The following is a 17,172-nucleotide window of genomic DNA, read 5'->3' on the forward strand; positions in this document are numbered from 1 at the left end:
TAACCTGTTTTCTCACTGTAGGAGGAAACTGTAGGCCTCATCCATAACCAGGCTTAGCCTAAAACTCCACATACAAACAGCTCAACTGAGAATTGAGCCTAGGATCTTTCTTACTGTAAGTGTCACTGTAGAAGCAATAACTTCAACACTGCAGACATTTCAACCATCTCTGTAAGTCAGTAGTATGATTTTGTACCTAGCATCAACAAAACGCCTGGAGCCAAAGTAGGAATATATAATAAAATACAGATTTAATTTAATCTGAAGCTTTTTTATTTAGGTTCTAGGAAACTGTTTAAGCGATTGCCTCATTTCTTGACTGAGTTTACCTCATCTGTGGCTTTAGTTATATAATTTTCTGACTCTGGCTCGAGGAAGTTGATTAGCAGGCTAAATACTAGGCCTCTATAGGGATTTAACCACTGGGCTACTTTTGTTATCATACCCACTATAAGCTAAAATCTCTTTAAAACCACTGAAACATCTGCAACGTGGAAACCAAAATGTATAAACATATGGGTTCCATGAAAAGTAGGACACACTGGAGTTTTATATTCTAGAGGATCGTATAGAATGAAATTAGAAGGATGTTCTTTTTTATTTGACCCATACATACAGTCTTATATAAGCACTTGAATTAAAGCTCTGTGGAAAACCTGATGTAGTCTGACATCCTGACTGGATTACTCCTCAAACTTTGGATGTCACTAATATAAAACAAAATTACAGACTTTTCGTCTCTGTAAACTTTCAATACATAATTAGATTAATAAAATAAGCCCATTAAGTCAAAGAAAAATCTAATAAATGAGCGCTTGTTGGATCTTGGTATAGGAGTCCTACAGCATGTCAGTCAGGCTTGTTTTTAAGAAACAGGATTAGATGACAAACAGTAACTGGAGATGAAACATGGCTGAGGTCATGCTTTAGTACCAGTAAACATGAAACAAGTCTGCTCATACAGAGCGGAGACGTCAGTGACCCTGTGAACTGTTCATTTTAGGGATGTTTGGAGGTAAACAGAAATGATCCCATGGATCTGAGATCTGCGTAGCTACAGTTAGAGACAGAAAACGATCCAGGTCTGTTCTTAATGATGACCTGTCTGAAATATGGGAACGGGGCTGTTTAAGAAGCTGCTTTTTATTTGCATTTCAGGGCTGCTCGGTTTTCCACTCATATACAGGGTCGTCCCAAAGAGTTAATAAAGCCTTTCCCACATTTTGAATTTTATGCAGAGGTGGGTAGAGAACTCAAACATTGGACTCCAGTAAGAACAGCCAAGCTGAGATTTGAGCCTAGGATCTTTCTTACTGTAAGAGTAGCACCAATTTATCCTATTTTTACTCACAGAGGAGTGAAAATGTGGTTGAAAAAGGCTCCACAAGTACTGAGTAATTTATCATAACATCTAATAAACTATTTCTATGTGAAAAACACACACAAAAAGAAGAGTTTTATTGATACAATTGCTTAAGTCTTTGGCGCTCAGACCTCGGCAGGAAACATTAGTGCAGAATTTGCTTTGATGTGCATAAACAGGAGTAAATAATAGGGATCTTTCCCCCCAGGCCTGAAACTGGTGGTGGAGTGGAGATGATGAAGTTGGTCAGTCCATCCACTGGAAAAAAACATAATCTAGATAAGTAATTTTTTCTTAAAATAAGTGCATTTGTTCTTGAATTGAGAATTATTATTATTATTTCAAATGCATTTTATCTAAATATCTTATTTCAAAAGTAAAAATACTAATTCCTTTGGCAGATCATCTTATTTACCGACTCAAATTAAGGGTAAATACTCTTAATATAAGACATTTTTACTTATTTTTAGATCGTTTTTCCAGTGTGCTTGAGCTGTATGAAGAAATCCGGTGAGCGGATACTAGTGCTTTACTCAGGGACCTGGAAGATGGAAGTCCAGCTTGGATAACACAGATTGCATGAACCTGTCCATGATGAGCAAGCATGAAGCGACAGTGGAAAGGAAAAAAATCCCCTTTGGGAAGAAACGTCTGGCAGAACCAGGCTCTTCTGCCCCCAAATCATTGTTTTAGAACCACCTACTACAGATGCATGTTTTTATACAATTCACTTTAGGTATAACAATATTATTTCTATTTTTTATTTGAATATTAATCCAAAAGTTATGATCTCCGAATCATTATAGGTAAGGAAAAAAAACAGTTAATGAAAAAATGATACAACATTTAGTCTGTTAGCAATTTTATTTTGATGTAATGAAGTTTAGAAGCAGATTCCAACTATAGGATTCATCCCAGCATTACCTGCATTCAATCACCTCATCATACATCTCTCCTCTAGCCAATCACTATCATTCCTCTTATGTCAATCATCCTGCAAGGTTCGCATAAAGCTCTCCATTCACGGTTTCTTCTGTTCTTAGGCTATGCTTCGACTCCATCCCATCTCCTCCATCATCCTCTCAGGCTCTTTCTGGTTCCTTCTTCTCTGGCCTCAACTCCACCAATCCTGAGGAAAGACATATTGAATCCTAATCTCACAATAACGATCCAAGCTCATCCTCATTCACAGCTTCAATGTTTTCTGCCTGGGTCCAAGCGGCAAAGAACTGTCAGATCATCAATAAATCTTTATAGCCAATTCCCCTTAAATTAGTAGATTAACATGAATTTTTCAAACATGAGACGACCCGCTAACAATCAGCATTTGGTTCCCTTCCCATTGACATATAAAGCTGGGATAACACGTCACTGGCAACTGCATGGCCTGTTTTCTGAGTATAAATCAGCCTTAAATCAGCCTTTAGTGTGCTTTATTAACGCTCAATGGTATCACGTAAATTAACAGGTCGACCCGGTTCTGATGTTCACAGGGTATAGGCCTGGTTATCCTCCAGCAGCAGTGTGTCACAGTGAGCTTGTCGCAGATATTTTTGATTTATGCCCAATATTGAAGCGTGGTCTGCGCTATGTTATTCCACGCCACAACGCCAGAGGAACAATCAGGAACTAGCTGTGGGTCTAGATACGACCCGTGCGGGGGCACATTTGCATGAATTCACTGCGACACAAACGCAGACAACCTGGTTTCTGAGTATAAATCAGCCTTATGCCGATCTGAGTCGAGGCGTTTGAGGGCGATTTTAACCTGGGTCACTTGTCGAGTCGTTAGACACGGGTCGACACGGGTCAGTGAGCTGTCTCCACTAAATACAGATTGTTTCATAAATATCCATTTGTACAGTTAAGCTTATTTGAAATACATTAATCAGTCTATTTCAAATAACATTCATTGTTTGATTTGCACAAAAGGGTGACCTTTATTCATTTCCATAAAAGTTAAAATGTAAGCTAAGGTTTCTTTCTTTTGATGTCTGATATGAACTTTCAGCAACACTTTAAATAAAAAAGGAGCTGCAGTAGTATATATTTTGCTCATTTAGCAAAAATTGTGACCCAGTTTCCTTTATACTGGTAGAGGAAAAATGAAAAAATGAAAGTGCCAGGACAGTGTTTCCACTTTCCTTCTGGAAAACATCCAGGTTTCTCTACCAAGATTCTTTACCTAATAATGTCGTCAGTGTTGGGAAAGTTCTCTTTCTACGTGAACTAGTTCAAAGTTCAGTTCACACATTTTAAAATGAACTAGTTCAGTTCATAGTTCATAATTCAAAACCAAAAAATGAACTAGTTCATAGTTCTTTTTTTTTTTTTTCATATATTGCTCAATTACACCATAGCCTACTGTAGAACCACAGACAGCAATTATTTTATCAGTTGTAACTCTGAAACTGTGCGTCAGATTTCATCTTCATATCCAGTTTTGAATCCTTATCCAACCAGGGTTTACATTAGCATTGAGGGGACAGATTTCCCCATTGTTGCTTTAACGCTTTGTTGCTGTCCATTCACTTCACACTAGTAGCAGCTGCAGCTTTCACCCCTACAGTATATTCTCAAAAACATCAGGAAAAATTTGCTTTTTTATGAGTAATTATTAAAAGAAAAATAGGAAAGTAGTCTTTAAGGTGCAAATGTTTTTTTTTATTTTAATAATTTTTTCCATTTGAAATTCCATTTCAATACATACTAAAAAGGAATACTGGAATCCTGGAAAATTATACCAGGCAGGTTTAACAAACAAGTTACATGGATAGTAAAACCCTCAAGAACAGGGGTCTTCTATGTTTTCCAGACCAAGGACCCCCAAACTGATGGCGAGATGGAGCGGGGACCCCCTAACTATATATATTGTATGAAATTGTGTCCTATAGTCACTCTATTACAGATGGAGTAATGTAAAGAAATTAATTTCTCCCTGGGATTATTAAAGTTTTTCTGATTCTGATTCCTGGTTGTTGTGAAGGAAACGGTGCCCAGCTTGAAAGAGCTCCTGTGTGTCGCTGAATGTGTGCATTGATGACTGAAAGACATCTTTTGTCTCCATTTATCTGTTTACTACAGTGTGTTGATTTCATGTTAATGAGTATTTAAAGACATTTCAATTAGTGGGGGAAAAAATTGCAGGGGGGAATATAAAAATATCAACTAACCATGCAGACCCTCATGCAGTACCTCCGTAGACCCCCTAGGGGTCGCGGATCCCCTGTTGAAGACCTCCGCTCAAGAACATTTTACCAACACAAACTGAGGGACCAGGCTGAGGTAGGAGTTTAAGGTTACTGAAGTGCGGATTTTTTTACTGAAAGCCGGCGGGCAAACTTGTTGCCATCATCCTCACCGACCACCTGGTCATAAAACTGTTTTAAGTGATCATACTGCTGCTTTGTCGCCTCCACGCTGCTGTGGCTTCCACACGGCATTTTGTTTTGATGACGCACGCGGCTGTAGACTACGACGCTGGTAGCTGGTGTTGCCAGATTGGGTGTTTTTCCCGCTACATATTAAGGCCTGTTTACGGTTTGATTTAGCCGGGGTTTCGCCTGGAGGACTCTATAGAAATCTGGCAACCTATTGAACGGAGCTGAACTGAGAGAGCGTGCCGTTCACAGACACCAGAATGAACGAGTTCACAATAACGTTCATCAGGCAAGAATGCAGTACGTTCAGTTCACGTTCGCCCAAAATATGAACGAGTTCATGAACTTTCGTTCAATGAACGCGTTCAGGCACAACACTGAATGTCGTCTCGTAGGAAAGGTAGGGTTATGGAAAAACTTTTAATTACAAATGTGTAATTAGATGCGGTGTCTGGGTCTATAGAATGTGTTGCATTTTCCAAGGCCATTGAGGCGATGGATACAAGCCCAGAACACAAATCAGCAGTGAAAAAAACCCAGATATTTATTTCCCTCACCTAGGACAAAAAAAACTACCAAAAAAACAAAACAGACCTCAGAAGAATTTAATTTAACAAGCTTCCTTTTTGTTATTGTCAGATTGCGACATCCAGTGGCTAGAAGGCAGAACAACATCATTTTAGATTCATTTTAAAATATGATTGTTAAAAAAGTTTAAAACAGGGTTCTGTTAAAATATATAACTGTTGGTATTTTGCCCACATTAGATGACTGTTAAAATATATACTGACAACAGAACAGGTTCATCTTTTCCAAGAAAGGCCCAATTACTAACATAAGTGGGTTTCTGCCCTATAGACTAAAGTTGATGGTTCCACAGGAGAGGAGCCTGATACCTAAAAGATCTGCCTCCCATTCTCCTTTTAGAAATTCTAGGAACCACTAGTGAACCTGCAGATTGAGAGTGAAATGCTTATTTAGGAGTGTAAGGAATAATCGGATCTCTGATATCAGATGGAGCTTGGCTATGTAGGAATTTATGTGTGAAAAGGAGGATTTTAAACTCTAGTGTGGATTTAACAGGAAGCCATAGAGAAGCCAGGATAGGAGAGATATGATCTCTCTTTTGAATTTTCATCAGAACTTTGGCTGCAGCAATTTGGATCAGCTGAAGGCTTTTAACTAAAGTCTGTGGACTTCTAACAGAAAAGAATTTTAATAGTTTAGCCTTGAAGTAACAAATCCATGGAGTAGTTTCTCGGTCTACCCCCTGGACGGGAAATGTCTAATTTTTCGAATATTTCAGAGACAAAAGAAGGAAATTATAAATCTTTTAGTTATCAGGCTCCTCTTCTGTGGAACCAACTACCAGTTTTAGTCCATGAGGCAGACACCCTGTCTACTTTTAAGGCTAGGCTTAAAACTTTCCTTTTTGATAAAGCTTCTAGTTAGAGTGGCTCAGGTTATCCTGAGCTATCTCTATAGTTCTGCTGCTATAGGCTTAGACTGCTGGAGGACATAGGGACCCCTTTTTCATCATTCTGATTCATTTTATCTCTGTTCATAAACTCTGCAAAATTTGTTAGTTCAATCTCTAACGTTCTGCTCTCTCTGCTTTTTCACATAGTAGCTTCATCTGGTCTGTTCCTGTTTGGCTGTGACTCCATCCTGGAGAGAAATATCAGCTGTGATACTGCCATCAAAACCTCTGTTTGTGAATGTTGGAGCTTGTTTTGTTTTTTAGTGTAGTCCTGGTTGTCTGACTGAGAACTCTCTTTCATCCTCAGGAGCATTATATGATAATGATCTGTCTTCTGGGGGAGGAGAACTGTGTTAGAATAATCCTAAAGGTTATCAAAAAGTGATAAGAGAGGACAGGGTTTTCAGCAGTAGTGTAGTGGTCCCTGGAGAAGGTATACTCGCACTCTTTTTTTAATGCAGCCCAGAAACACTGAAATGTCAGACTGCGTTATTTATTTTACTGAAAAATTGGATAATCCTGGATAATCAAAAATTAATTGGAATTCATCTTTGAAATTATTCAACAAAAAAAACAATATATAACATAACAAAATCTAATATAAAAATGCATTTACAACACATCAAAAGTTTTATCCTAACCCAGTGCTGTCGAGCCCTGACATGTTATTTGCCTAATTTATAAAGTCCAACAATAGAAATAGCCACGCCCACCTTGCATAGTTGATGCTGTCAACCAAAGTTGCGCCGACATCTTTGAAGGCGAAGAGGCACCTGCCTCTTCACTGACGGCATCTTGTCCAATGGGGATGCAGGCAGAGTGGACTTTAGTCTTAACTCTAACAGCGTAGCACCGCTAACATTAGCGGAACAGTTGGCTAATGTTAATTAACGAGAACATTTGTAATTTGGAAATAAAAGTGTTGTTTGATTAACTCGGTTCATATTACTGATTCTTTGCAAATACTAAATGCAAACCATTAAAACTAAACTCATAAATGTTATTTCATATGTTAGCAATATCAATCTCAGCGCCCTCTGCCTCCGATTGGTTCACTGGTCGTCATGCCTACAGGTAACCAATGTAATCAGTAATCCCAGAGAGTACTAGCCAAATTGAAGCAGAGTAGCACAAGTGATGGCTTCACCGTCCTAGGAAAAAATGGGAAATTTGGCCCAGAAATTCTGCTTAATAGTGCGGATCATGGGGGATTTAGAAATGGGTATACACAATGCCAATAGAAAAATAAGTGGGTATACCCATGTATACCCTGGACTGCATCTCTGGTTGTGATGAAGAAATGTTATTTCTTCACTTTCAATGCTTTATGTCAGCACAAGGTCCAAAGTATGAAGATGAGAATGTGTGGTGTGGGATTATTCACATTTTGACAAAGCTAATCGAGTCTAAGATAGCATTAGAGGCTGCATTTAAGCTATCACCTTTAATGTCAGCATGGATGTTAAAATCCCCCACTATGATGACCCTGTCAGTATTCAACACCAAATCAGATAGGAACTCTGAAAAATCTTCCAAAAATTCATCATAAGGACCTGGTGACCTGGTGATTAATGGTTCAAAAGGGTTATAATTATTAACTGAGTTATCAGTGAAGTCAGACTGAAAGATCCTGCTTGTCCAGAATTTCTGTGTATATGAAAATTTAAACAACTAGAGGGAGTTGCCTCATTTATGCTCACATAATCCTCTTGCTGCAGCCAGGTTTCTGTAAGGCAACATAAATCAATTTGATTATCACAAATCAAGTCATTAACCAGCAGACTTTTTGTAGAATGAGATGTTATGTTAAATAAACCATATCTAATTGTGTTAACTTTTTCCCCAATTGTAGTTGATTTTATTTTAATTAGATTAGCATGATTTAATCTTTTAGGATTATTTTCTAACTTATTAGATTTTGGCCGTGGGCAAGACACTGTCAGGATGGAGTAATGAGTGGGTAACAGTATAGAAGTTGTAAAAAGGTGTGTTAAACTACAAATCGGCTTCCTGGTCTGTTCCCTGGATTGTCAGTGTTTTGAAGGACAAATAGATTTGGCCAGATTCTTAGAATCTTAGAAGCTGCACCATCCAAAGTGGGATGGATGCCGTCTCTACGCATCAGAGCAGGTTTTCATCAAAAGGATTGCCAATTATTATTGAAGCCCACATTGATTTCAGGACAACACCCAGACAACCAGCAGTTGAATGACGACATGCGGTTAAAGAGGTCATCACTGGTCAAATCAGGGAGGAGACAAGAGAAAATTAGAGTCTGACATTGTTTTGGCAAACTTACATACCGAAGAATCACTCATTTTAGTTCCTTGCAGAGTTCCTGACTGCTTCTCTTAGCAGTCGGATCATCTTCATATTATCCTCTATTACAAAAAATAACCTTTACTCCCTTTCTGCATCTTCTCCTTGGAGTCCTCCTTTATATGGGTCAGTAAACTTGGAAAAAACAAGAAATTTCTCCAAAAACGCAATCAAAAAAATCTTAGTAGAACCTCCAAAATTCAAAAAATATCCACTGGACTTGGTTTTCAAGATTTGAAGACGTTTCACTACCTCACCAAGAAGCTTTCTCAATTCAAATGTCTGGATCCGCAGTGAGTTTGAGTCTTATATAGACAAAGCCTTGTAACCGATTAATGGGTCGTTAGGTTCCATCGTTAGCCTGAAATATCTGAACCTGTCTATGATTCTAAGGGTCGGTCGTTAAAGGGGGGGGGGGGTTGCCGTTAAGGGGGGGATTGTCTCCTGTAATACCTGAAACCTGTCTATGATTGTGAAGACTCGGCCGTTAAGGAGGTTTAAACCAACTTTACACAGAGGTGGTGGACCCCCCCACACCATCACAGAGGAACGAGGGACCTACCCGCTCCAGCCGTTTAACAATACCTCCTTAACGACCGTGTCTTCACAATCATAGACAGGTTTCAGGTATTACAGAAGACAATCCCCCCCTTAATGGCAATCCCCTCCTTTAACGACCGACCCTTAGAATCATAGACAGGTTCAGATATTACAGGCTAACAATGGAACTAAACAACCCATTCTTCGGTTACCATTTGCATGTTTCCAAGCGATACAAGGCTTTGTCCATATAAGACTCAAACTCACTGCAGGTCCAGACATTTGAATTGAGAAAGCTTCCTGGAGAGGTGGCGAAACGTCTTCAAATCTTGAAAACAAAGTCCAGTGGATATTTTTTGAATTTTTACGGAATGACTATGACCTGGATGACTGAGAACCTTCATCAGCAACCTCCAAAATGTTACACCAGTCTTTACTAAAAGTCTAGAACAAGCCCTTCACTACCTCCAATTACATTACAAACAGGGTATGGTATGGAAATGTATGGTTTTGACAAAAAGACAGTGGACTATATACACCCCGCTGGAATCAGATTAGGAATACACAATAAACTCTTCAGGAGTTTATATGCCAGCACAATGTAACCAATTCATTTTTTTTTTTTTTATAAAAGCAGTATTAACTTTATGTTTTAACAGTTAACCTCTTCAAGAATTGAATTCTGTTTCTAAAAGTGAAACAATGTGAGAAGTCTTTTTAAAGTGACCTGTTATAAACCCTAAGCTATTTTACTTTCACTCTTTTTCAAAAGAAGCACACCCTAAATCAGAAAGGTTGTCTTCAACCGGTTCGTGGAGCAGCCTCCTGCTCTACTCGCTCTGATAATATAGATACCTGTTCCTCAACAAGTGACCCGTAAACATACCAAGAAAAAGCCATCCGTCATTCCTCATTCGTTTTGGTTCACATATAGCACAGTAGACGGTGTGATAAGATAAGGTCCCAGATAAATAAAAGTAATTTGCACTGAAGCCATAACACAAAAATGTGAAAACATACAGCAAAAAAATAAACATTCAATCTAAAAAAATAAAAACAAAGCTAGACGATTATGTTATTAATATGATTTTAACAAAATCTTAATCTGAATTGTTGGAAACTGAAGTTTTGAGGCTATTTTCATAAGTCAAAATTAGACTGTGGGAAACAAAGTGATTACACAACGCTACCAACAACTCCGCCCTCGTTGCTGTTCTATAAAGTTGTGAAAGCAAATTGCCGAATGCTCTTCCTCCATCCTGCATCCAAGAGCTTCACTAATCCTACAGCTCAGGTATGGCTATTTCTAAAGAGAAAGCAAGTTAGTTGCTTATTCAGGATATACTCTTAAATTATGACTCATAAAGCTTTCATATAACAGAAAAAACTTGCATCTAATTGGAGTTAAACTGGTGCTTCTAATAAAAAAAATCAACTATTTTTTTTATCTAATTTGGAAAAAGGAAGACAGTTTATTATTACAACTTTTTCATACATTTCCTTAAAATATTTATTCTTCTATGTTAATTGTAACAGAGATAAGAATACTATTCATAAAAAGGTGAACATATTTCCAAAATTGTATTCTTATTAAAGTTATTTATGATATCAAGCTTATTTACATTTATATCATTTTATCGTCCTATGAAGGTTAAACAGCATCTCATAAACAAATGTTCTTTTTTTATTTATAGCCAAACAGGTGTCCAACTTTTGATCGCTAAATCAAGATGGCTGCACAGTGAGTATTATGTTATTTTACTTTCTGTTAAAATGAAACATTTAAATGCATATGTGGAAGATTTTTTCTTTTATTCCTTTAAATTTTAGCAAATTTTTAAAAGGAAACTCCTGATTTAGAAAAATATTTAAGTGTAAATGAACATTAAATATGTATTTTTTTAAGCTCCCAGTCCTAAAGTGTGACATACCAGTGCATTCTTTTGATGACAGTGGAAGATTCAAGATGAGATACCACACCTAATCTCTTCTTTTAACAGTTTGTTAACTCTCATTAACAAAAGACAGGTGCCAATCACCCAGTGCCTGTAACAGAAACTGAAAACAACAAAAGAACAGGGACATATGTTTAAACAATGCCTATTACTGTACTGTCCTGTGCTTCATCCAGTCAGCAAAACTTTTAGCCTTTATAGATTGTACCATATTATTACCTGATTAATTAGCATCTTGAATCGAAAATATAGAAAATGTTTTCTACTAAGACGTAGACAACTTGGTTATAATAAAACAATTCTGTTGGTGTAGCCAAGATAAATGCATAACAGAATTTTTTTATTTTTTTTTTATTTTTTATTTTTTTTTTATTTTCACAGATCAAAATAAAAAGTCAGAATACACCAATAGAATAAAATAAAAAAATGTGATGGAGTGTGACAGAAACCCTTTAGGGCTTATACCAAGGCCACACCCGTAAACCAACAAGATATCAGGCAGCTCACATTAACAATTAACAATAATAATAAAAAAAAAGCCGAGCATGTTAACAGAAGGGTGGCCCAAAAAATAGAAAACCATCAAAGATCCTCTTCAAACCTGTGGATACCCAAATTGGGCGTTTGTCAAATCAGCAAGGAAATCCAAAAGACATGCAGCAGAAGATAGTGGAGAGAAGATTAAACACAAAAACATTGCCATCCCATATGTTGCTGGAGTCTCTGAAAAACGGAAAAAAGGATTTTCTCCATTCACAAAATCCCAGTACATTTCAAGCCTAACAAGACCCTTAGGCAGAGGCTAGTGCGTCCTAAAGACAAAACCCCCAGACCAAATATGAGTGGACTGGTGTATGCAGTTCAATGCAGTGAGGAATGCTCTGATCTTTATATTAGAGAAACCAAACGACCTCTCCAACGACGCATGGCCCAACACAGAAGGACGGCCTTCTTTGGACAAGACTTGGCGGAACATCTACACCTTATGGATAAAGGACATTCTTTTGAGGACCAGAATGTTCATATTTTGGACAAAGAAGACAGGTGGTTTGAGAGGGGCGTGAAAGAAGCCATCTATGTAAGGAAAGAAAAAAAACAACCTTAAACACAAGGGGTGGGGGAGAGCTTTCAAAGCCTACAATGCAGCAATTGAGTTGATTTCTTCCTGCTATCATCGCATTCCCAGCCCTCTTACAGGGGAACAGAACACCTTGCCTGTTCAGCCAGGCCAACAATTCCAATTCGACGCTACGGAAACCGCGGCAGACCAAACCAGATGAAAGTGCGCATTCAGCTCGGCAAAGAACTCATGCTCTTCCTCAACACTGAAGTCCTCAGACATTTTTCTTTCGTTGTTTCTTTCTTTGCACAGGTAAACAGCACATTTCTTCTTCTACGCTTGCATTATCGGCAGAGCAGACGCTGAATGCGCACTTTCATCTGGTTTGGGCTGCCGGCTTCCGTAGCGTAGTGAACGTGCAGGCGCGCGCTTTCAGGAAATCCTATACACTACTGTTTATGCTCTAAAAACATTTTAAATGACTTCGTTTCGAGTAAATTCTGGATGCTACCCACTCAGGACACTTGGAATACATTGGACAAGCAGTATGGAGGAATATTGACAAGTTTTTTGTGGACTTTTATGGACCTTTCTGTCTCGGGCACCATAGACCTCCATTATTTGAATGTCAGCAGACAGCAAGAAGCCTCCCAGATCTCCAGATGCATTTAAGATATCAAAAAAGTACTCCAGGGTGTTGTTCAGCATGGGGGTGAGTAGAAAATGAAGGCTAATCATGTTTTGGGTGTACTATTCCTTTAACAACCAACCTTTCAGAGACATAGACAGGTATCAGTATCAAAACACTCTTTTGGAATAAATTAAGACCTTTTTTTGAACAATCTCAGTGGTTTTCTGGCCGGTTTGTGCAAATCCCTCACATTGCCCCTGTTAAAATAAACCAATAAAATGAAATCAAATACAAAGAATTGCCCTAAAAATAAACATTAAAAGGGTTATCCAATACAGCTTTGTTACAAGAAAATGATTTTGGCCACTTTTTCCAATCTTAATAAGAGTTGAACTTTATTGACACTGGAGAAATTCACCTCTGCATTTAACCAAGCAGTGGGCTGTCACCGTGCAGGAGTCTGGGATTAAGGGTCTTGCTAAAGGATCCAGAGTGGCAGTCTGTGGGAGTTGAACTTAGAACCTCCAAGCGCAATGCTCTAACAACTAGGCCACCACTCCACAACAATCTTCCATCCTCCTGTAACGCCTACAGCATATATATCCCGTGTTGGATTTAAACACGCAAAGCACTTCAAACACGTTAACACGAGTTCAAACTATACATAAGTCATTGCTAGATATGCAATGCACACATTGCAATGTAAATCTAAATGTGTGTTAAATCTGAAATAGTGAAAGACTTTGCTATTTTTTTCATCTATATCTGAATTTTGCAGTTACATACCTTCAGAAAAGGTCATTCCAAATATTTATTTTTTTGATAATTTATTTAATATTCTATATTTTTTTATTTTCCTTAGATTTCCTGACATCTCATCGAAATACAAAGACTTTGTCTCCAAAAGTACTCTGGTTCATCCAGGACCTCCTGGTGTCTACAAAGTGGAAGTAAAACAAGAAAAAATCGGGAACTTGACAAAGATCATTGTTGGGGAGAAAACACTTGAGAAGACCAACAAAACCATCTTACTTGTTGGTGAAACAGGAGCAGGAAAATCTACTCTGGTCAATGTCCTGTTTAATTACACAATGGGAGTGAAATTTGAAGATGGAGTTTGGTTTGAAGTTGTCGAAGAGAAAGAAAGAAGTCCGACAGAAAGTCAGACGCCAGATGTGATAGTTTACGAGATGTTTGAGGGTCAGTCTGTGCCCTACTCTCTGACCGTCATTGATACCCCTGGATATGGAAGCACTGGAGGGATTGATGTCCTCACCAGTCAGAGATTGTTGGACCTGTTTCAATCTGAAGATGGAGTTCATGAGATTCATGCAGTGGGTCTGGTGATCAAAGCATCTGAGAATCGACTTAGTGACCGACTTAGATACATTTTTGATAACATGTTGTCTCTGTTTGGGAAAAACCTGGAGAAAAACATTGTAGCTCTCATCACCAACTCAGGTGGGAAACGACCAAAAGATGCTCTAAAAGCTCTTGAAGCTGCCCAAATTAAATGTGCCAGAAATGAAAAGAATGAGCCCATTCATTTCCTATTCAATAACTGTCAGAGTGACGACCGAACAGATGAGGATGAAAATGAGATACTAAAACGTTCATTTGATAAGGCAAATATAGAAATGAGCCAGTTAGAAAAGTTCTTAACAGGAGTTGAAGCGCAAAAGTTGAGCACAACTTTGGAAGTTTTGAATGTTCGTATTAGCTTGGCCGCCTGCATTTACAACCTGCAAGAAAGAATTCACCTGAGTGAGCAAAAACAACAAGAGATTAGACAGATGGAGAAAGGTCTGGATAAATATAATGCGAAATTGAAGAGTAGTACAGAATTTACCATAGAATATGAAGAAGTATATAAGGAGAAACAAAAAGTAGGTGTGGGATCCTGGGGGATGAAGCTTTTCTATGATTCTGCCACCTGCTGTCGTGTCTGTCAGGAGAACTGTCACTATCCATGCACTGTGGCCTGGTATGCTGACAAATGTAAGATTATAAAGAACGGACACTGTACAGTTTGTACTAAGAAGTGTCCAGCATCCGATCATGTCAAAGAAGATTGGCAATATGTTACCAAGACAAGGAAAGTTCGGAGGACCCTGAAAGAAATGAAGAAGAAATATGAGGTAAAGAAAGAAGGGATTAGTGATATGTTGGCAGCTCTGAAACAAGAGAATGATAGGCTTGAAGAAGAGAAGAATGAGTTTCTGGAGGAAGCCTACAAGCATGTTATGAAGCTGGATGAAATTGCACTGTCTGTTAATTCATTGTCTACTTTTGTTCACTTGGATTTCCTGATTGAAAAGATGAAGGAGAAAAGAGAAGATCGTAAGGCTTACCAACTGGAGAAGATAAAAAACAGTCAGGATAAAGGTGTGGCTTCAGTGTTGAAGGTCTTCTATAAAAAAAAAAACGAAACTAAACTAAGGGATCTAGAAGTATAGTCTTCAGAGCTGATGACGCTCTGTGGTGTGTATCATGGTTTTTGTTCTGTTCAAATTTTATCTCTGAGTTTTCATTGGTCTTATTTCCTTTTTGGTGTTCTAGTTATTTTTGATTGTATTTGAGTTCTCAGATATTTCTTGTTTGCCTTCTCCTTTTCCATAGCTCCCTTCTTGCCTCCTCTGTTCACACCTGCTCCCAATCTGCTAATTAGCTTTGCCTTGTTTTTCTCTCCCATATAGTCTCCTCCTGTTCAGTCACTATTTGCTGGTTTGTCGTCATTTCTTTGCCCCCTTTCTTGTGAGTATTCCTGGTTTTCAGTTTTTGTGGATTTTTGTTTTGGATTTTTGGATTATTAATTAAATCTTCAAGAAAAAACTTCAGCTTTTGTGTCTGCATTTGGGTCCTGTCAAACCCCCACCTTGACCGTGTGAAATAGTAGGGTGTCTTATGTAGACTAATTACTAACAAAGGAATGCTTTCTGTTTTCTGACACTTTACAATTGTATTTCAAATATTAATTCATAAAATAAAAATGAAAAATTAAGAAACAATCTGTAAAAACATGGTTGAAACTTTGAAGTTAGTGTACTCTCCCAATGAAGTTAGTGTATAAAGAGATAAAAGATGAGGAAGTCTTAACTAGACATTAAGCTTTTATATATAGTTGTGTATCTTCACTGTAGCAGTAGAAATATAGAAAATGCTGTCTGATAATCTCAACAAATGGAGGCATAAGGCTAAGTTTCATTTCATTTGTGTCATACATTTAGGAAAATGCATTCTGCTAGATATTGTCAGCTTCATACGTGTTGCCTATTTTACCCAAATATAATATATGATGAAAGCTATTGGAAGATTCAGTATAAGAAAAATATTAATAAAGTAAATCTGAGGAATGTTTTATCATCGTTGTGTTTCTTTGGGTGAATACCTAAAGGTATTTTTAAAGAGAAACCATGAACTAGATTAAGAGTAACAGAAGAATCCAGCAAGAGACAATAAAACCAGGGAGCTTAGGTACAGAAGAGTGAAAAAGATGTGGGAACCAGGTGAGTCAAATCTATGGAAGAGCTGAGGGAGAGCACAGGACAGGGGATCTGAGGAAAGTAAACTAATAAACAAAACAGATGTTTTGAGGAGATGCATCCCAAAGTTCTAAAAAGAAATAAACCTGCTACCGACCTCTTCCTTTCACACAGTATATTTTTAGTGTTTCTTTAAAACAATAAGAAATCAGATATGAGCAATTCATTTTGGACTTTTAACATTAAAGGTACTGTGGAGGATTTTCGCCAATTTTTGAAAAAAACCACCCTCTTCACTTAAAAAAAATGCACAGCACAACCCTGTACCGGCTCCTGAAAGGGAACGCCTAAATGCGTGCGAGAGCGAGCACAAGCCCATTTCTCCTCGGGCACTTTCTGTTCATAAGTGGCTGTTTTCATAGCTCATACAAGCTTACTGTGTCCAAACATCTGCCCCAACCCCTAAATCCCTTAATCACTATATTGAGCGGTGAATATTTAGTGAACTCAGTCAACTTACTGTTCGGACAGATGATCACTACTTTTTGCTCCCCATTGATCATGTAACTTCTCCCCCACTGCGTGGTGCCAGCGCCATCTTTGTTATTAGTCGCTGCTATCGGGTAGCGACAGCCCATGGCTTCAGCAGGGCAGCTGTGACATTAAATCCCATAATGCTTTGCGAGGAGATCTCTCCACACAAGAAATTCTTTCTGGGATGTATCTGCCTCTTCTGAGGCATTTCTATTCTTCCCCTACACTTCGTAGACACTTTCTCTTATGACCCTCGGCCATTTTCAGAGAACGACAGTGAGAAAGTTGAGCTTCAATGACTGTCTGAAACCGTAGTTCACCATAGATATACGCCTGAAAGAGCGCATGAGCATACAAAGATAGCTAACGGGACAAGCAAGTAGGACGGCCTTACATAAACATATCATCAGAATAATTAACAATTAGGA

At 38.2% G+C, this 17,172-nt stretch overlaps 1 protein-coding gene across 1 annotated transcript; it reads left to right on the forward strand.

The window, feature by feature from the left end:
• Nucleotides 1–10,327: 10,327 nt before the first annotated feature.
• On the forward strand, nt 10,328–15,364 carry LOC119797205. Its single transcript, XM_038306172.1, has 3 exons — nt 10,328–10,378; nt 10,779–10,823; nt 13,591–15,364. The coding sequence occupies exons 2-3, from the start codon at nt 10,813–10,815 to the stop codon at nt 15,182–15,184; spliced, it is 1,605 nt and encodes a 534-aa protein (XP_038162100.1). The 5' UTR covers nt 10,328–10,378; nt 10,779–10,812; the 3' UTR covers nt 15,185–15,364.
• The last annotated feature ends 1,808 nt before the right edge of the window (nt 15,365–17,172 follow it).

Source organism: Cyprinodon tularosa, unplaced genomic scaffold (genome assembly GCF_016077235.1).
Source record: "Cyprinodon tularosa strain WSP-4 unplaced genomic scaffold, ASM1607723v1 ctg574, whole genome shotgun sequence".
Lineage (NCBI taxonomy): Eukaryota > Metazoa > Chordata > Actinopteri > Cyprinodontiformes > Cyprinodontidae > Cyprinodon > Cyprinodon tularosa.